At 43.0% G+C, this 21,950-nt stretch overlaps 1 protein-coding gene across 7 annotated transcripts in view; it reads right to left on the bottom strand.

Annotated features, from left to right (window-relative positions):
* Window positions 1–10,965: 10,965 nt before the first annotated feature.
* Window positions 10,966–21,950, bottom strand: part of LOC137479725 (multiple epidermal growth factor-like domains protein 6) — a 192,082-nt gene continuing 181,097 nt past the window's right edge. For 3 of the 7 annotated variants that reach the window (XM_068200234.1, XM_068200233.1, XM_068200231.1), the window contains 5 exons: window positions 20,010–20,141; window positions 19,592–19,720; window positions 18,771–18,896; window positions 16,084–16,212; window positions 10,966–15,691 (listed from right to left, as the gene is read on the bottom strand). In XM_068200234.1, the coding sequence (XP_068056335.1) occupies window positions 15,612–15,691; window positions 16,084–16,212; window positions 18,771–18,896; window positions 19,592–19,720; window positions 20,010–20,141 (596 nt within the window). In that variant the 3' untranslated portion in view covers window positions 10,966–15,611. Of the gene's footprint in view, window positions 15,692–16,083; window positions 16,213–18,158; window positions 18,227–18,770; window positions 18,897–19,591; window positions 19,721–20,009; window positions 20,142–21,950 lie in introns of those variants that run through there. The other 4 variants (XM_068200232.1, XM_068200235.1, XR_011002469.1 and 1 more) reach the window with 4 other exon arrangements.

The following is a 21,950-nucleotide window of genomic DNA, read 5'->3' as shown; positions in this document are numbered from 1 at the left end:
TGTAGCTGTGAGAGTGGTCAACAGGAATTGTTGGGTCTGGGAGAGGAGCACAGCTCCAGGGGGGTTATGGAAAGGGCAAGAACAGCTCTGTATCCCACAGGGTTTGTGGCAGAGGTGATCTGGCTGGGACATCAGGCAGTGCTTCCCAACCACAGGCACTGGAATCCCTAAATGCAAAGAGGGAAGTCAGGGAGTCCCCTGGGAAGAGATTTGCAATAACTGCAGGCAAACACACGTCAGGGATGGTCTTGGCCTCAGTGCAGCAGCTTGACTGAGTGACCTCCCAGGTCCCAGCCAACCCCGCATTTCTGTGAGCTCATCAAAACCCATCCAGCACGTCTGGGAGCACGGGAACGTGGGACTTCTCTGCTGAAGTGGTGCAAAAGTAAATCACATCCAGGATATCCCTCATTTATCGCAGAATCCTGGAGTGGTTTGAATGGCAGGGGGGCCTTTAAAGACCATCTCATTCCAAACCCCCACCATAGGCAGGGATGCCTTTCACTACTCCAGATTGCTCCAAGCCCCGTCCAACCTGGCCTTGAACATTCCCAGATATGGGGTAGCCACAGCTTCTCTGGGCAGCCTGTGCCAGTGCCTCACCAACCATCCTAATACAAATTTCTCCAGATCTTCAAGTTTCCATCTAAATCCATCCAAATCCAATCATCCTAATAAAGACTTACTTCTCCAGATCTTCAAGTTTCCATCTAAATCCATCCAAATCCAGCAAAACATGCAAGTTTGAACATAACCCGTATCCATAGGTACACTTAAGCATGGGATTAAACAGTTTTCTGAATGGGGTCCCTATGTTGCTAAGGATTGGCTGTTAGTCTTGGCTCTTTTTTTGAGCTAAATAGAGATGGAAAAGGTTTCCATGCTAGCATGAAGCCAAGGGCTTCTTCTCTCCATTTCTCTCTTTTTTTCCACCTTTTTTTTTTTCCTCCAATAGAACAAGATAGATGCCTGACAACTTTTTCTGTCTTACTGATATCCTGGAATTTGGGCCTTTGGATGTGGGAAATTCAAGACTAAATCAATGCTCAGACACGTTCAGAAGATTGTAATCCTAGTTCTCACATACATGAGCTCTCCTGACCACTGGGATGTTTAAAGCAGCAGAGTTCTTAAGCTTTGAGTAAATCACAGAGTAAGAAGGGGAAAAAGTGTAAGGGATGGTCTAAATCCATCTGATTTTTCACAGGGTCTTGGTGTTGACAAATAATTTTCTAAAGATTTGTTTTAACTGAAGTGTCCCAATCAACTCTAAATATTTGACTGGCATTTTAAAGGGTGGACATTATTTTTTTTAGTTCCTTGGAGACATCAAAATACCACAACTTTGCCTGAAGTCATGGAGAAGGAGGTGACCTCAACTTTTCTGAAAATCAGCTGTACATATACCATGTTTGTGAACAGAATTGCTGTCTGTGATCACCTTTAAAAATGTAGACCTTGAATGTTCTCCCTTTCGAGTACCAGTGAAATGAAATAATCAAAACATCAGGAGCTTGGAGAACAAGTGGATATTGTGTTGGAAATTCCACATAGTGCCTGGACATGGACACACAGTCTGCAAGATCAAGAGATGCCTCAGCCCTTCTGCCGACACTTGAAAAAAAACATTTTAAGGTTTAAGGAGGAAAGCAAATTAATGGAAACATCCGCTTAAAAGGACCGCTTCCAATCACTGGTACTCCATTCATTACAGGCCTGAGTGGTTCCAGAGACAACAGAAAACTATGCATTGTTGCAATGCCAAGAACAAGAGACGCAATATGGATGTTGTGTTGCTTCTCACTCATGGCAATCTGAATCTTTTCATGCCCTTCCCATCTCGTCTGGCACATTCATCAGCCAGAAAATTACTGCCACTGTCTCCCTCGTGACCAAATGGGAGGCAGGGCTGGTGTTTCAGGGCCCTTCCAGCCAGACACAGCTGGGCTGGGGCGCTGGCACTGGAGCTGCGTTGCTTGCAGAGCCCCAGCAGCAATGTAAGGCAGACACGGAGCAGGAGTTCGGCCTGATGCATCGTCGAGTTAAAAACCTTTTACAGGAGGTAAAGTTTTTTATGGGAGGTAAAAGCACAGCAGTTGCTTAATTACAATACCTCAAAGTCTTCAGAGAACCACATGGCTGAAGTTTTCCCAGGGCCACTGTGATAACTTGTTAAAATTTGGTCAATGCAATTTAATCTTTGCTCCGCCAGCCATTTCCTCAGCATCCCTGCAGCGTGGCAGTGACATTATGGCACGGACTCTCCAGCATGGTGAGGATTTGAAAATGTCACCATTTGTTACAGATATCTCAAGAGCACGTGGAAAAACTTCATCTCGAGGCCTGACAAGGCACACACAGTAACACTTTTTCAGGGCTTTTTCAGAAAGTGAAGCAGCAGTCTTTCAGCAGAGCTTGCTTCCAATCCACGTCTAGCAGAGGGGAGGGTGCAGCATTTCTGATTAGTACCTAAGGAATCTCAAAATAATCACCAGGTAAGGCAGAAATAACCCTACAATGTCCAATATTACTGGGTTGAGATCAACAGGCCATAACCAGGAGCAGGGGACATCAGCTGCCACAGCCCAGTGTGAAGTCCATCACAGTCTACTGGGGTCACCAACTTCTGTCGAGTTTGATGAAGCCAGAATGGGTTAAGAAATGGGTATGTGTGGTGAAATTGTGTAACTTGTATTGTTTTGGCACTACATATATTCTAAACTAACAATCTTGGCCAAGTTAGGCTTTTTTTTTTTTTTTAATCTTTCCTTTTAGGCCTCTTGTAATTTAATCTTACCCCAAATTTATGGAAATAATACATACCCGCTTTATGCCAATCAGTGAGGATTAGTCTTTGCAAAGACTGTTTCTTCCGTGCTATTTTGCATCTTGGTGCAGTTTTCTAGATCTCTTAAATGCAAAAATAAACAAACATCCATACATCTGGGAGCAGATTTCCACAAGGAGCCCAGCGCCAGCTTTTTTTCCTGTTCTGAGTGCTCAGCACCCACGACGGGGCCAGTTCAGCTAAACCAGGGCCAGGTTTCCATGGGAACACGGCGATCTGGAGGCTCCCATCGTGACAAATATGCGCAGATTCATCGTTTAACTCATCCTCCCACCCAGGAATGATAAAATGGCTCAGTGCTGCAGCAGCAACAACATCAGCTATCGATAACAGCAGCAGCCACCCCGTGACGGACACATAAACAGCTGGGAGGAATGTTGGCCCTGCAGGGAGATTGCTCAAGTCCCCAGTGCAGACCTGAGTGTTTGCTTATGTTCCTGCTTGGCAAGATACGGCACCGAGGAGATACTGGTCAGTGCTTGGGTAAGAGAATCATTTCTGACATGCCACTGGTTCCTCAGAACGTAAGAAAACTGTGCAGAAGAGAGATACAGCGTTGGTAACTGCTCTTCCTTGCTGATTTACTGGGCCTGATTTATGAGGTGCAACTCTGGACAGGATGTTGCCAGTTGAGGCTGTGTGTTGCATGTCAGCTGTAGGATTTAGGGATGACCCATGTCCTGCAGGGAAATGGCTCTGCACTGGGCAGGGCATGGTCTGAGCAGGTGTTTTCCATCTCCAGCTTCTGTGGTGAGTCGAGTTATTCAGTCTGACAACTGCCAAGTGCACATTTAATTGGGCAGGAGAGAGAAGCTGGGTGAGCAAAGCAGGGAAGCCTTGCCCTTGTTCAAACAGCCTGATGAATTTCTTTCTGCTACAGTCCCTTCTTATTTTGCTTTTCCTTTCCACTAACATTTGAATGAACCAAATTCACAGAAAAGCAACTCCACGGTCTCATGAGAAAAAGTCACTGGAAATCATTTCTGCACACAAAAATACTTGGGCTTGTAATCAGGGGACAGTAACCTCATGTGCCAGAGAAGCCACATGATGTTGAGTGTCTGATCTATTTCTGAATATGCACAGAATCAGAGAATCATTTAGGCTGGAAAACCCTCTAAGACCATCAAGTCCAACCCAGCACTGCCAAGCCATGCCCCTAAGCACCACATTTACGTGTTATTTGAACAATTCCAGGTGTGGTGATTCCACCACCACCCTGCACAGCCTCTTCCAACACCTGATCGCCCTTTCAGAGAAGATGTTTTCCCTAATATCCAACCAAAACCTCTCCTGGACACAACGTTAAGCTATTTCCTCTTCCCATATCACTTGTTACCTGGAAGAAAATATCACTGGGCTCAACCTCCTGTCAGGGAGTTGTAGAAAGCAATAAGGTCCCCCTGATCCTCCTTTTCTCCATATTAAACAACCCATGCAGGCAGATTCAGCTATGAAACACGGGAGTGGTGAATAGTCACACCAAAAAAAAAAAAAAAAAAAAGATTTCTTGAGAAATTAGTCAGAAAAACAATTTAGAGAATAACAATTGCATAGATCATCTTCCTTGCAAGAAATCATATAGCATGTTGGGAACAACTTTCAATGTGTGCGACTGCTTTGCATCTCATGTCTTTTTCATAAGAGTTTTTTTTCCCCAACATTATAAAAAACCCCAAACATCCAAACCCCCACAGTTATTTGCTCACTGTTTGTAACACTCTGCAACTTTAAAAATCCTTCCTCCCCTGTGCAAACATACTTCCTCAGAGAGGCAGCAGCAGAGCCCCGCTAAGATGCTTTAAGAGGAGGTCAAGAGAAAAGCCATTTACCAGGGGAATCTCTCTCAGCCCTTAACACATTTTTATTGCTACCTATGCACACAGTGTTCTCTCAGAGGCTAGATGAATAAATATGCCTCTTTTGAGCAAACATTTATAATGCTATTTGAACACGGGGGAAAAACAGTTTCAGCTTAAAAATGATACTCACACCAAGTTTACATTTTTTTTTCCCAAGCTGCAGTTAAAATGAAACTGTCCAGACAGACATTCAGCATGAGGTTCAGGAAAGCATGTTTCTTTTGGCCCCTTTCACTACAGAATTTCACCTAAAAATGAAATACAAAAGACTGGGGTTTGGGGGTAGGGGGGGAGAGAAATACAAAAGAAAGATTTGTTTGTAGATTAATTACTCAGTGGAAATTCATCCAAGAACATCAGTGTGACCGCTCATTAATAAGAGAGTTGGAAGATACTTAAAAATGTTTCTCTTCCTTTGAACTTTCTGCAGCCAGAGTCCCTGAGCTGGTGATGTACTTGTGCATGGACTTCACTTGGAATGAGGGGGTGCCCCTTTCCTCCTCCTCCACCCCTCAAAACCCAGCAGATAATGCTCTGATCTGCTCTGGGCCACTCTGAGCCCCAGAGTGGCAGATCTCAGCCCTCGGTGGCAGATCTGCCCCTGGGCAGGGAACTTTCTCATTTTCACCTCTTTGCCACCAAATTTTAAATTCCCAAGGCTGGGGAGCAGCTCTCATTTTATCAGATGATGGAGGAGTGAGCTGGACCTCTGGACACTGTCCCAGCAGCATTCCTGATGCCGGTTTTAAGAGGACTCCTCACACAGTAAAAGTTAAGGAGCTCTGAAGGGCTTTCCTGGCTGGGTCTGGAGGAGAGTAATTAGCCCCTGTAAGGATCCCTGCTCTCTGAGCTGTGAGAAACTTCAAATCCCACTGACTTCACTGGCACTTCAGGGCACTCAGCACCTCCCAAGATTAATTCCTCAAGCAGGGAGAGGTCTAGAAACATATATATTAGAGCACTTTATGTCTTCAGCTGCAGTAGAGCTCTTTCTGGTGAGCTTGACAAAGGACAGATTATATATTATGCCATGCCATAAACTTCAGCAATCTAAGAATTCTGAAAATACCCCGTTCTATTACTCTCCTCGCTTTGACATGAAATATTAAACACCGCTTACCAAAGTGATGTTATTGAACACAGATGTCCGCTATCACATTCAAATTGTTCAAGTCAATCTAGGTTTATGTATTTTCTTTACTTAAGCGTTTGCATAAACCCAAGTGTGCCCTGACAGTAATGATTTCACAATATACTATATTCAATTAAGGAGACAAATATGCATTTACATTTTTACTGAACTTGTTTCACACACACACACACTCACAGGCTCCAGCTCCAACTTATTTTTGACATTTGGTGGAAAATAAAGGAATAGAAAGGGTGCCACCTACTGAGTTGCTCAAACATTTTTGGAGGCCAAGAAATAATTGTGCAAATTACCAATACGCTCATTCCAGTTAAAAATAAACAAACCTTCAAGCTGTATTTGCAAGCCTGTGGGAAGATAGCCATAAGGAGTATTCTGGTTATCAAATCACTCAGTGAGTGGAGCTCTTACCGGGGTGTAGGAGACTCCAGTCCAGCTCTCCCTTGGCTCTCTGCAGGTTTGAATCCACCTATTCCTCTGGAAAACCCAAGCAAAATTAATCAGTCTGTGTCATGGCAGTCCACGAACATCTTTTGTAAGCAATGGATGTCCCAACATGTGAGAATGCAGCACCCAACAGGAACTGCTCCGTGGGAGCCACATCAGTGATCAACCTGACAGGAGTTGGGAAGATCTGTTGTCAAGTATCTCCTAAGCTCTATCAGGCAGATGAAACTTAGGCAGATATCTCAATTTACAAGCTGAAAAGGTGTACCAAGGTTCAAGAATGAAGACATGCTCTCAGTACCACTTCAAAAGCCAACATCACTTTCTGACATCCATCAAGGCACAGCCTAGTCTTTAAGATCCTGCAGAGAGAAGCAGAAATATTGAAGGTGTTGTGCCAGTGCTGCAGTTTCCTCATTTGGGAAGGATAAGCTATCAAAATAATCTGCAATGTTGCCTTGATATCAGACAGAGAAGCTACAATTGGTGGGGTTTTGTCAGTTGTAAAGGTCAGCCTCATCAGCTTTGACATCCACAAGGGGAAGCCAAGCAAGAACTCTATAAATACACCTTGAGGCAGGAAGATGACACCTGTGGTAAATCATGAGTTTGTATCTGGTATGGAGCCAGTGACCAAGCAACACTGCTCTCCTTCATTCCCCAGAGCAGCCTCTGTGCAGAAAAGTTGAGATGTGACTGCCATGAGTAATTTGTGGTTTAGCTTCCTTCCACAAAAGACAAAAATCATGTTGATTTTCTTTGGAAAAGTTGTAGTTATGGCTGACAGAGCCCCAGCTTTTTATTCATCTTGATTGCACTCAGAGTCCTCCCCAGACCTGCTGATGTGCAGCTGTATCTTGGTCTTGGCACATGCAGACAGACCAGAGGTTTCCACAGTTATTGTGTATTTAATATCTGCCAGTTTCTTGTGTTGGGGACTGCTGCAGCAATTAAATATTTGGGGAAATAATTGTGAAACATTAACAGGTCCTTATTGTTAACAGGTATTTCTGGCAGAGATTCCTTCAGGGCAACTTGGACAAGGCACTCTGGTGGAGCTGGCAATAGCATTTTTTCCCAGAGGGACCTTCAAAACCTCTTGTGTGGGGCTTTGTTTTGCTGGCAGCAGAGGCAGGAAGAACAGCAGTTTGCAACATCCTCCTTCATGCCCACTCAAAGTAAAACATTAATTTATTGGTCACGATGCTTTTCACATCTCCCCTGCCTTGGCACGTGTTGCTGCAGCACTGTTTATGCACTCAAGATAACAAGAGCTGCAGATCCATCCCTTCTCCAGCTCCTCAAGGGTCCAGGGGCTTTCTGCTTGCACAACCCCTCACTGAGACATGCATCAAAATGGATTTCTAATGCCGAAATCATTCTGTCCCAAGTGCTTACAGGCATTTCTGGGATTTTTCTCAAAAGAGGCAGCCCTGTCTCTCTAGAGGACCCTTGTGTGGTGGTTGGGGTTCTTCACATATTTTTTCAAAAGGCAAAAAAAGCCAAGGCTTCTTTTTTTTTTTTTTTTTTTTTAAGCTAGAAATAAAAAATAAGAGAAAATATACTGCCAATTCAAAAAATTTTGCACCAAATCACACATCTTATTGTCCCTTGTAGAGAACACATTATCAGAGCAGTGACACGGAACTACCAAATCAATCCTCAAAGCTTCCCAAGGGAAGGAAACCCCCAGCTAACACCCCACAGCAAAAGAGTTTGCAACAAGAAAACCCATCCAGCCCCTACCAATGCTCTTTTCAAAGACATAAAGATTTCCAGGTGCTTGACATCCACGTTAACTTTTTAAGCAATAAAACTTGAGGAGAGGATTCCCGTTGGATCAGAGGGGAGACTTTGCTACAACAATAGCTGTGCTGGCAAACTGACTCCTTTCAACACATTCTTGAGTTTGTATTTTAAGTGGTTTTGCCACATTGGCAGCCAAAAATAACTATTTTCTGATCAAATTCACTGGTTCTTGTAAAATGTTTTAACACGCTAACTATGACCGTGAGCAGTTCTAATAGTCTTTCAAGCTGCCTGTTCCGACCTTTTACTTTTGAAAGGGTGAAGGGCTCCACAAAAGGCTCCAGCAGAGTGATGCCATCCCTGGCTGCTGCTCCTGCAGCATTCCCACCCCTCATTACCCAGGGATACAGCCCACATTTAATGTGATGCTATTTGCTGCTTTGTATTTCATATCTACCCTTAACGTAAAGTAATAATTAAGAGCAGCCTTCCCCTGTGCCTGGTAGTGCAAGGCCAAGATCCACAACAGCTACCACAGCTGAAATGTCAGGGAAAAGGGAAAAAAAGCAAATGGACAGGCAGGAATTACCCCACAGTCTCTACTTGCACCAATCTTGCTCTTTGATGATGATGTACAGCAAGAAATCCTAATGTGGTTCTTAGAGGAGAAATAAATCATTTAGCAACTGGAGTTCTGGTTGAAAAAAGCCTCCTCCAGCTGCAAAAATCAGAGAATTTTCATTAAGTCACTTTGTAAGTAATTTATGATACTTTTAAGTCTTACCGAGTAACAAAGAAATGACAGGCTGGCTTGAATGGGAACATGGGGCATTTCCACCCCAAACGAGGCTCCACCTAGCCATGAAACATGAGCCCAGTTCACAGTGCTGCTCCCACTGGGAAGCCTCCGTGGCCACCTCCAGAGCAGGGGACAGAGCTGAGACAACCCCTGAACCAAGGGCTTGTGTAGGCAGAAAGAAAACACAAAGTACAGAACCTGCTCCAAATGGCAAAGCTGCAACTTCTGTACCACTTTGGGTGGGAGGTCAGTGAGGTCACCTGAGCAGGTGGATCTCAGTTACTGTGGACCAACATAGTGGTCTTGGATAATAGACCTTAATGAATGAATTAATTAATTATCATTAGGCTCTTGGAATCACTAGAGGGAGAAACGAGCACATGCCTTAAATCAGGATGCTACATCTGGATGGGAAAAAACACCCAGCAGACGATGGCATGAAGCATTTAAGTATTAACTATAATATCTACACCACATGCAGCTTCTCAAGATGTTTTGCTGTCATCAGCTTAGTAAAAGATAAAGATTTATTGGGCTATTACTGAAAAGGAAGCCAGATACTGCCAAATGGCACGGACAGTTAGATGACTACTTGCTGACATCTTTATTCATATATAAAACAACACAACTGAGTTGTGTTTTTTTTAACTACTATGCTTGAAGGAATCAACAAAGAAGTGCCTTATCATACAGCACTTTAAAGTAATTTTTAAACCATTCACAGAGTTTGGATGGTTGTTTTTATTGCGTGCATACAGAATATTCTATGAGCACCCTGTGAACTTCTAGTGCTGACTAAAAGAAGAGATAAGCAGTGCTGGCTGCAGATTCGGGTGATGATTTCTGAAAGTGCTGAGGGACAATCCCATGGAACATGCTCCCTTGACACAGTCACAAGGTCACTCTGGTCCCACATTATCTCAGATATCAGAAAAAAAAAACTTTACTGTGAGGGTGATGAGGCACTGGCAAAGGGTGCCCAGAGAAGTTGTGGCTGCCCCATATTTAGTTGGAAATAAATGATCTCTAAAGTCCCTTCCAACCCAAACCATTCCATGATTTATGAACATTCCACATGCTGCAGAGGCACGGCTTTTTAAAGATTTAAGACACAGATCAATGCTAACTCTGCAGAGGTTGAGAGTATTCTGGTTTAATATTCCATGTCTAGTTTTTGATCAGCTTTTAACAGCAATCTGAGAGGTTAAAATCAACATGAGATGTTGATACTACAGGATAACATCAACAGCTTCTTAGAACAGTAGGGATATGGCTTCTAATAAAGAAATTACTGGATAAGTTGCAAGGATTATAGAATTATTTTTAGAACATATGTCAAAAAGATGACAAACCAAATGAACTTAATTATTCTGTTCCTTGTTGAAAACTGCAGGAAGAGTGAAGTAAATCACGCAAGACAGAGCCCTGCAGTATTACACAGCTCCATTCAAAATGTTTTCCCTGAAATTTCAAAAGGAATCCAAGCCTGCTCTCCCAGAAAGCAGCAAGCCAGAGCTGTCCACTTTTTCTCTGACAGCTTGATCTACTGTTCCCCCTTTGTTACACATTTTGAATTCAATTTAGCCTGCTACTTCCAATTAACCAGCACACTCTTACTGCATTGTTTGGCATTAAGCAGGCACACAGGTTCCTTCAGCTCCTGCCAATGTGAGAAGACAATACCCTGAAGGTGAACCAGGCAATTTGTTGGCAGAACTGGGCTCTGGGAAGTGCCCACGCAGTCTGACGGGAGGCTGCAGGTGTGTGGTTTCAAATACCTTCAAAGTGCTCCATGCCCAAGTCTTCCCAAAATGTTACACTTCACAACCACCCTCTTCCAGCAAGATTCATGCTGTGTTTTGAATATTTCTAATACTCTGGAGTGCCAGAAAGCTCCATTTGTCAGGCTCAGTCACTGGCCAGCCTGCCCTGGTCAGGGATCATACACAAACCCACTTGGGCACAGGCCATTATTTATTCTGTACAAACTACCAAAAGCAGGTGTGATTTCAGCCTGTTTGCTCTGAATGTGAATTAGTTCAGTAGAATGAAGTCTCATCCACAACATAAGCCTGTTGCTTCAAAACTAGCAATAAGGGAAAAACAAGACCAAGTTTTAATGACATGTTTATATATAAAAAAAAAAAATCAGCATCCTTTCACTACAACATGTCTACAACAAAAAGTACAGTACAAATCCGAGATACACCCCACACATTTCTTGAAGAGAGACTACAAATTCACAGAGACATAACATTACTATGCAAGTGCTTCTTAAAAGCAATAAAAAGAACAGAACGAACAATTTATGATCTACAAGGCTGAGATTTGGTGTTTACTGCTGGAAATTGCTTTACAGCAATTTGTCAGAATTTAAAGCTGCGACCTTGCAAAAGAATTACTGGGCACAGTTGCAGCCCATGCACGGAGCTGCTCAATCAGCCACAGGTCAACCTGAAGGAAAAGTCCTTCAAAAACTGGGGGCTGAGACGGTTTCTAGCCTAATAACAATATTAACACAAGGATGGGAGGATAGATGTTTCTTGGTCCACCAGCACCCTCGAAGACTGTTCCTAAGCTTTACTTTGCTCTGATAAGAAGCTAAATTCTAACAGAGTCACTGTTTGATCTGCACAATGAAGCCACGATGGCTCCCAAATGTGTCTTTGCCTCTTCTGGGAAGGACATGAAGGTATTATTTCCATGTTTGTCCCGTTGGCAACTCCTGACACTATGCTGGTTATTACTTACACAAACAGAAACCTGCAGCCAATCAAAATAATATGGTTGGCAAGGAATCTGGGCAAACTTTAATAGCTATGGTTCTTCAACATAAAAAGGATAAAAGCAGAATAATAATTTTTGGCAGGGGAAGCGGGGAATTTTTAAAATTCTGATTGTTTTCCTATGAGGATAGTGTTAGTGAAGTCTAACTTAAAACATGTTGTCCTGGTTTCATGAATTCCCAGCGAGCGGGGTTCTGCTGGGCCCACTGAGTTACACTCAACTCCTTCCCACTCCAACTGAAGTTATCTGGAGCACACAAGGTAAGTGAGGGGGATTTGGCACGGGAGCTGCATGGCTGAAATAATTCCAATGTCTTTCTGAAAGGAGTTATCTGCACGTGCGAGTGTGCTACAGAGGAATACACAGAGCTCTCTCTTCGAGGAAGTGTAATTAACTTCAGCCTCCTGGGAGCCAGCAAAGGCCTTCACCAAGAGGAAGATGGACATCAATTTAAATATAAACCCCATTTTCACTGAATTTTTCACTTTCATTTTCAACAAACCCCAGTGCTGTGCTCAGCACTACATCAGCCTGACACTCTTTCACTGGAATCTGATGAAGCAATTAAGCAGAGTTGTGCTAATTTAGTAGCAACTACACTCACTTGCCACAAAATTATTCTCTGGAAAAGCTGTTTTAGTCAGTTTTGCATTAAAAAATTCCATCCTGTCTAATAAAGACTACTTTGTAGGCAAAGAATGAGGTAAATGTGTTAAACTGTAGTAAGGAGCAGAATCAGAACAATCATATCAGAAACAAGTAAACTTCTTTAATTAGTCGTTAATAAAGTTGTGGCTCTTCTAGGAAACAAAATCTTGTAAACATTTTCTCTGGCTTATGAAAAAAGTAAGAACCAAGATCAGACATTCCAACTACCCCAATCAAAATTCCTCTTTTAACATTTTTGAAATCTTTAATTCTGATTTTTACCTGTATATGACTGCATTTTGTTTTGGAACAAAAAGTCATGCATCACCAAAAATCAGAATCATCTGTTTGATGGCACTGAAGTGAACTTCTTTTCCCAAAGTAATAACATAAAGCCAAGAAGCATTTTGAATAACAAAGTCTATTGCATATGGAGTGGTTTATATGAATTGGCATTTTTTGATTTAAAAAAAGTTTGCTGAGATATTTCCCAAAGCAGATCCACTTGGGCCCTTAATTCATTGGCACAGGCTCAGTATCAGTCACTTAAAATATGTGTTTCATCATGTACCTAAAATCGTGACATCCTTTAAAAACATGTCATACAAAAATCTTTTATTTCCTTATACTACATATTTACAATTCTATTATCAAGGTATTGTGGAAAATGTAAACAAGTATACATGGGTGTAAATAATATGGCTTGAGAAAGGTTTCCCCTTTGATTAGCTGCTCAAATCACACATCAATCTACAAAAATAAGAGAAAAACTGTACATTTGATACACTCTGCTGTCTGACAGCAGTGTAAAGGGTTTTATGCTGCTGAGTAACCACACCAGTCTCTGGGCAGCTCTGGGCAGTCTCTGGGATGAACTGGAATGTCTGAGGTACTGGAATGTGGCCAGTGGATGGGGTGTCTTCAGAAGAGAAGACCAAGGCTGTAGCCAACTACCCCATGGGGGCTCTGGGGGAGAGGACGCCAAAGGCTCCTCAGAGATCCACACTGAAAGGATGAGAAGCAGTGGAACAAAGATGAAACTGAAGAAATTCTGATTAGAAACCAAGGGACATTAAAAAAAAAAAAAAAAAAAAAAAGGAAGAAAATGAAATCTCCACTAGGACAGATTCAAAGAGGTGGTGGGATCTCCCTCCTTGAAGATATTCGAAACTAGGTGGGATGAATCTCTGAAATTTGACTTGAGTGATGAATCTCTGACCCATTTGACTCTGAAGCTGACCAGGCTTTAAAGAGAAGCTCAGACGTTCAGAGGTTTTCTACAGCTTTACTCACTTGATGATTCTACAAAAAATCTTAAGTACGGTGTGCCGCCTGCACTGCTGTTGTAGTTCAGCTCTGCAGTAAATACAGAGCTAAGACCAAAATATGTCAACTGCTCAACTTCAGCTGCTCTTCTCCAGCAGCTGCTAAGATTATATCTCATTGTCGCACAGGAGATTTACCCTGCAGGTTCCTGTTCAGTGAAACTGCCCGAAATTCACATAACTGTAGGGTCAGACCCAGGCCATCACACCTCCAAAAGAACATTTAAAATATCACTTCCTTGCTGAGAGTCACACGTTTCTGGGACCGTAATTTTGCCACATTTACACTGAATGAACTTTCCAGTGATATTCATTGAGCTCTACAGAAGAAATTAAAAGGGATCAGCATCAGCCCCAGTGATTTTCTGGCTGAAAGCACAGTTAATTAATTTGGACACATTCACAAATACCTTTACTTTCAATACGTATGAAGTGATGAATAACAACAATAAGACTTCCATGAAGCTTGGAAAACACCTCCTAAAACTGCATTGCCTCCCACAGATCACAATTTGAAATAAACTCCCAGGGGAGCAAGTGCCACTTGCTTTGGCCTGGACAGTCATTGACTGCAGATGTGTTAAGACCTGGGGTAAACCATGGGGGAAAACTGTTCACCTTCCCATCCAATCTCCTGGATCCTGCTTCACCAACTCCTCACCTACCCAACCATAACAACAAACTTCTTAAAAAATCCCAAGTTACCACCAATTAATGTCATTTTTTCTCTTGCAAAACAAAATCCAGCTCTTGCAGAGCTGCAGTTTGCTCTGGTGGTGAATGGAGTGTCAGCACAAGAGCTGGAACTGCCCATACTCTGTGTCTACCATGGTCTTGATGCCCCTACTTAAGTGCAGTTTTGATACAGTCAGAATCAAGTGGTTACTACACAGATTTTGTAACTCCTAACCTAAAGAGAGGTATAAAGACGCACTCTGAAATCTTTTAGTCTGGTTAACTCAGAATATTAAAACACAGAACATAAATTTCTTTATAATGACGTAGTTCTATATCAAAGGCAAACCTGTCTAAACAGACAAAATAGCACCAAAATGTCTCTGTTCTATGGGGTGGCCACCAGCAGCTGTTGAATGGTATCAGGACTGCTGTGAGATGACTTGATAAAAAACAAATTGCTCAATAAAAGCACAAACCCCAAAGATAGTATCTTTAAGCATCTCTCATTGCTTACTATCTGCTTTCTCCATTCAAGATAAAACCTTTTCTGCATTAGCAGATACTCTTTGATGAGAAGTGCTGCACAACCCACTGAGTTGACAACCCACTGAGAAATTTATCTGGTAAGGTGTGAGAACAGATAATTCCAGGAAAGCCTGTCAGATGACACCATGCTCTTTGGATGACAGATTCAGACAGAGACCTTCCAATCAGTCAAACCACACCAGAAATGAAGAAGATGCTCTTAAATAAATTAACAATGTATTGAGGACTCTTGTTGGATTGTAGCGGATTCTTCTTCAGCTGCAAGTTCAAAATTAGACTGCACGCTTCTCTAGAACACACAGTTTTAGTCAAAGAGGAATTAACTTGATGAATCCCTCTAGTTTCTGTGCAATGAATCTGTAGAGAAATTATCTGTGGAATACTCCTCAAACTTGGTGCTGGTTGTCAAGTGGATTTAGAAAGTCCCTGATAGGGAGTGTGGCTCATTCCATGCTGATGTGTTACATGCTGCTTTTCCTGATACTCTTTGGAGCTGGTCTGATTAAAAACATGTCCAGGCTTTCAAGCAATATATTATATTAATACCAGAAAGAATGTCCAGAGTAGATTAATGGAGGGGCAAGAGGCTAGGAATGAGCACATGAAACAGATTCAACTCTTTAAAAGGATCCAGCTACTTAATGGCCTCTGTAGTCTTCCATAAGAAGTGTGAATACTTCAGTACAATTCAAGCTGAATTGAATAACTGTTTTCATATCCAAATTCAAATACCGTCTGTGCATATAAAACAGTTCATTTATTAGTCCAAATGTTACTGTTGTAGAGCTGTTGGAAAAATACTCCCTCTTTCTTGAGCTTGTTCTTCATAAAAAGGAAGCTTTGGAGGGCCACCTAGAGAATTAAGTAGAAACACGGTTTCAGGTCCATATAACCTAATACTGAAATATTATATAGATTAAACAATTTACACTTAAATAATTCAATAAATGGTAGCCTTGAAAAGAAGGTAGAGGAGGTACTTCCAGCGGCCTCCTCACGGAGGCAGAGAGCAGGCAAAACTATAAAACACCTCCAAATCAGAAGGTTCCCAAAGTTTTTCCTAACTAAAGGAGGAATTGTGTTTATACTACAACTGAGAGGAAACTCCCTCCGTACTCTAGTTAATTAAGAGGAGAAATTATCCAAACAGTCCAATGGGTTGACCCTCCCATCCAAACCGACCACCAGCATGGGCCAGAGGTGTTTTATCCCACCAGGAAAGGCTGCACCCCCAGCCTGGTTACCTTCTCTGCAGGCTGGCCCCATCCAGGAGCTCGGGCAGGCGCAGTTCCCGTTGAGGGGATTGCAGCGGGATCTGCCGGCGCACTGGCACCGCAGGGAGCAGCCGGGGCCGTACCTGTCTGGCCTGCACCCTGCAAGGACAGGAGGGTTTGGGAGAGGGTGAACACTCCTGGCAGCCTCCCCCTTCTGTGGGATCAGGAAGCTGCTCAGACACCTACATCTGTTCACATTCAGACGTGACATTTGGGAGAGCGCGGCAGTCGTCGCGTTTCGTCTGCCACATGCTCTGCCCAAGCTGCAGCCCAGCTGTCCTGAAGAGGTTCCCAGAATGGAAATCATTACCAAAAACAGGGGTTGACAGCCCAACACAGAACATCTTGGGATCTGCTCAGGAAAGTTGCTGTCAGCATCCTGGATCCACACTTTCTCCTGCCCCTGTCTCTCCTGCATGGCTGGGCTGTCAGTATGTGCTGGCCAAGAGCCTTCCCTCACAGAGTGTGACACTGAGAATGAATCCATTTTATAGATACTCATGTCTTGCTCTGATTGCACAATTCTGCTGCATCCTGGCAAATTAAACTCACAAAAAAAAAAAAAAAATCTCACTTTCCAAATGCAAATACATTTCATAACTAGGCTGGTAAATCCTCACTTCAACTTTTTATGCATCAGAAGACAGGCAGGAAAGGAAAGTGAGCAGCAGGGTCACAAGGCAGGGTGTGAAATACACAGCAAACCATGGCCCTCTCTCCCTCACCTCGCTGAAAAACCCTGTAACCAGGGAATCTGCCTTCTCCCAGGAGCACCCTCGGGTAAATAAAGTCCTGCTGAGCCCTGCATCAGCTGCAGCCCCAGCACGTGGGAGAACTCGCCCCGCGCGCTCCGAGCTTGGCCTTTTCAATTAGGAAATGTTATGAGAAAAGGTCTCCCCAAACACCTCTGGACCTGATTTTAATTTATGTAATACCACATTTTCATGTTAATAACAATGTGTATTTAAGACATCTGTTTGAAAGTCTGCAATGTTAATTTACTACAGAAAAAGAACGCCCATAAAAGTCTGTTATATTCTCTCTCTCTTTTTTTTTTTTTTTTAATTAACATTTTGCCTGTTTAATGGGTGCTTTACCAGAGTTCAAATTAAAATCAGGCCTTTTATCTTTATGGCTGCTGCACAGTCACAGCTGCTCACAGTTATATCACAGATGAACTGAGCCTAATTGAAAATAAAAATGCAAATAAAACCTACCCCATAACAGCTTTTCATGGATGGGGTCTACCCTAGCTGATTTAAGAAAAATAAAAATGACTCGCAGAGTTTGTGAGGAAGAAAACCTCAATTCCCATTTTTGGTGCTGAACTCCCCCCTTGTGTTCCACTTCTGCCTAAAATTTTACTGGAAAGGCCCAGGGACACCTGGGCTGTGTGGGCACTGAGGGTGGCTCATGTTCCCACTGGAACAGTGCTGCAGACTGGGACCTTGTTTCCTGACCACAGGACACTGCACAGAGGGAATCAGGTGCTTTTCCATTTTAGTTTTGCAAGTTGCACTAATGCTTAAACTCACAGCAATTTGTATTAATAACAGCTTGCTTAAATCTATTTCTGCCCCCTCCTAAACCAAATGGAAAAATAATTTTCCCCCTCTGCTCCAGGGGCTCAGGAGGATTTTGGTTCCTGGTGAAGCTCTACAGTAGCACATGCATGTTCACTCCTTTTATCTTGTTTGTCGCAGCACTGGGATCACAAATGTTTTCTGACACTCAGTTAAACCACTGCAATTCCTTTTACTGCAGTGATTACCCTAAAACTGCTCCATTATAATCACAGAATTCTAGAATAGCTTGGGCTAGAAGGGACCTTTAAACCCATGTGGCTCCAACCACAGGCATGGGACACTTTTCACCAGACCAGGCTGCTCCAAGCCCTGTCCAGCGTGGCCCTGAACTCTGATCAGAGTCACAGCTGTGACCAGAGACTGGCTCAGGAATCTGCCACTGCTGCCTCTCAACCCTGCACTCAACCCCACCAGGGTACAGCAGTGGGGCTGGTTTTACCTACAGGAAAAATTTCTCACCTATTTTTATGTCCTTGTTACAGAAGAATTCTGCTCCTGTGGGCCAACACACAGCCCAAGTGCCTGTGCTGCAAAGGAGGGAATTACATTTGGGTTGAAAGTTCCTGGGCTGCTGCTGAAGGCCAGGGGCAAGCACAGCTGCTGCAGCTCCACTACCCTCATCTGTGGGGATTCCATCCTGCTTCCAGAGGAAGCAAATCCAGAGCTGGACACACTTTTACACTGGTCTGAAAAGGGTCACAAATGTCAGTGTGACAAGACACACAGCAATTGGAGCCCTTGGTGCCCAACTGCACCTTCTAGAGTCTTCCCCACTGCATTTGCAAAACTTCTTGGTCTATTCTTCCCCAGCCTGTGCTCTCCAAAACTCAAGGCAAATGACATTTTACAGCTGACCCATGAACAGTTTTCCTATCAGGATATCAATTTAAATATTGATTAAATCAAGAGGTACAAGCCTGCTGATAAAGGTGTTAATAACCACAAAGAGCAATTTTCTACAAACAATGTGTTCTTGAACACCAACAAATGTCCTTTTACAGTTATTCTAAAACCAACAGGTCAGAGTGGTATAACAATACACAGCCCAGCCCTTAAAAATATTGCCCTTACCAGTGTCACACTTGTCTCCAGTCTTCCCAGGTGGGCAAAGGCACTTCCCAGTCTCTGGATCACAAGGAGCATCTCCACAATCACACTGATGCTGGCACCCCTCACCAAACCAGCCCCTGGCACAGCCTGACAGCAAGAGAACCCTTTAGATGCACGTCTGAGTGGCAAGATGTACATGAAACCCAGAGCTTTCCCAGCATGTCTCAGTGGAAAGCTCATAAATAAAATCAGTGTAAATGCCAAGCTTAATGAAGAATCAAACATAGCGGAATGGGCACAATATTTATATGAGCTCTCTTTCTGTTGGGGTTGTCTAATCTAACTTCTCAAAGGTATCTGTAAATCTGTCCCAGAAATGTAGCTGGCACTTATTTTTATTTTTAATTAGAACTCTCTAGAAGACCCCTCCGTAACACTCAACAGGTTTGACATGCACCTATTTAATAATCTTATTTGGTGTTTTAGAAGCAAATTTAGAATCAGTAAAAGGGACTTATTTTTAATAAATGGCATGTGGAACTCATTGCTGCAAGACATCACGGAGACCGGGACTTTCACTGTATTAATTGGAACCAGATTAGTTAATTTTTAAGGGAATGGGAACACCCAGCTGTATAACAGGAAATCTGTCCCAAATTCAGTGTTTCAGGATATTCATTAAGCTCAAAATATGGAAGAAGTGGCTCCCAACAAATATTTCAGTAATTATATGAGGGTTTTTGAGTTCTGCTTTTGGATTTTTTTTGGTGTTTGGGGTTTTTTCTAGTTGGGTTTTTTTTTTCCTTTTTCTTTTTTCTTTCCTATCAGAGGCGTACCAGTACCTTCTTCACAGTGGACACCATGATAACCCAAAGGACAAAGGCACTGTCCTGTCACTGCATCACAGCTCGCTCCATTTTTACAGGCACAGGCCTGAAGACAGCCCAGCCCATAAAATCCCAGAGGGCACCCTGAAAAATTAAAATGAAGAAGGTTCATGGAGAAAATCATACATACCATTAAAATCCTCTGTATTCACTGTGACATTCACTGGCAGCCAACAAAAAATTATATTTATCCTTAAGTCTGCTAATGCCATAGGCTTTTAAACTTGTACCACCCAGCACCAGAGACATGCAAGATCTGGAAGGAGCTGGAAAATCTGGGACATCCCCAAAATTTTAACTGAACCAGTGAGGTGTTTCTTGAGTCCTCTGAAGCCCCAAACCTGTGACCATTACCCCGAGTGCCTCCACTTACTGTGCTCACAGGAGTGGCCGTAGAAACCCTCAGGGCACCTGCAGCACCCTGTGAACCTGTCACAGGTGCCATTGTGCTGGCACAGGCAGTCCAAGGAGCAGCCAGCCCCATACTTTCCTGGGAGGCACTCTGCTGGGCAGGACATAGACAGAAAAACAGACAAACAATCAAGCAAACAAGCACTGCCCTCACCCATACTGCCCTCACTCGTATGTGACAGATTGCATTGCCAAGAGATGATACCCAGGGGATAATTTGCAGACCAAAGAATATTTGTTATGAAGACACAGAATTTCTGCACAACTGTGATCATGTGCATACTTTGGTGAGAATTCTTTTATGTTATTTCCTCAGTTTTAACAGTCTGCCTTTTTCCATGTCTCTCTTCACAGACTCGATGCTGAACCCACACGATGTGTTGTAAAGCCTAGTAATGAATGGCATAAATTAGATTTTCTTTTTTCTTTATCTACAGCAATATTTTCTTTTAGGCACTTAAAAAGTGTGAAAGAAAACATGAAGCTCTCCCTCCTCTGTGTTATCATTGGAGTTCACACTATTCAAATTCCTAATAAAACCAGGAGGATCTTTTTCACACGTAGCAACAGTCTGTCCATGTATAATGAGCTATCTGCTTTTACAGAACTAAACACATCTCAAATTACTGAAAGCCAAGTCATGCAGAAGGGACTGTGCCAATATAATTAACCTTAGCATCATCTCTGAATAAGTTAACTTCCCACTGCTGGGATAATTTGAATCTGGGCAGACGAACTTAAACGAGCGTGGCCGTCCAAATAATCAGATTGAGAACCCTGCAAATGCCAGACAGGATCTTTCAGGAGCATCATATCTAATCTCTATTAAAAGGATGCCTGATTAGCTGTCTTTGATTTCCAGTCACAACACACTCAAACCCACACTGCTGTGGAGATCAAGACTCAATTTTCCAATAACTTCATTCCCTGTGTCCAAAGATATATAGTGAAGCTCTCTCTAGTGATACAACACACAGCTCCTTATACAATGTGTGCATGTTTGCCCCCTGTGCTCCACTCCAGAGATGTTTAATCTATGAGATACACCCACAACCCACTACTCCATGTGGGGACACCGGCACCACCCTGCTGAGGCTTGGCAGCCCCAGCTCAGGCTATGGGTGACTACAGAGATCTCCAGGAACAGGCAAATGGAGATGAACACAAATGGCCTTTTCTAGGTCAACCAGGTATCGGTTAACTGCAAATGTTTTAGAGCCTGTGCCCAGAGAACATTCACTGCCCACTGAATCCTCACAGCACTCACACTGTGAGTAGCTGCATCTTTCCTTTCCTCCCTGCTCCTCCTCTGCACACAGATGCACGGTGGGGCTCTGAGTCTCCTCAGATGCAGAGTGGAACAACTGCAGCTCAGAATGCTGCTAAAAAGTGTCATTTCTCGATGACACTTTTATATAGGGACACTCCCCTGTAAACAACCAGTTCTTGGTATAGATACATATGGAGTTTGAGGTGAATATCCTACAGATGTCAAGGACAGAAGTGCTGTAAATCAGAGCCTGGGAAGGTGTTGGGGAGCTTGAACCATGGCCGTTATGATTTAATGATGACATTTATCTTGAATGTGTACTTAGAATTATTTACTTGTATTTCATAGCAGTAAACTTGTGGTTTCCTGAACATTCAAGTCCATAACTATACAGATATCTCTTACCTACAGAGAAAAATAGGAACACAGAAATGCAGAATGGTTTTTGGGAGATGGACAGGACAGTTGTGGGAAGACTAGGCTGACAGGAGAGATTCTGGAGTAGGATATGAGCTTATTCAGTTAGTGTGTTTTGTCTTGCACAAGGGACAGGTGTCATGGAGAAGTAAGGGTGAGAGAGCAGGATGATCTCAATTGCTTAGGACAGATGCTGTCAGAACATCTGGGAAGTCT

Source organism: Anomalospiza imberbis, chromosome 10 (genome assembly GCF_031753505.1).
Source record: "Anomalospiza imberbis isolate Cuckoo-Finch-1a 21T00152 chromosome 10, ASM3175350v1, whole genome shotgun sequence".
NCBI classification, from domain to species: Eukaryota; Metazoa; Chordata; class Aves; order Passeriformes; family Viduidae; genus Anomalospiza; species Anomalospiza imberbis.
The sequence above is the reverse complement of the archived record's forward strand: the minus strand, read 5'-3'. Positions and strand labels throughout refer to the sequence as shown.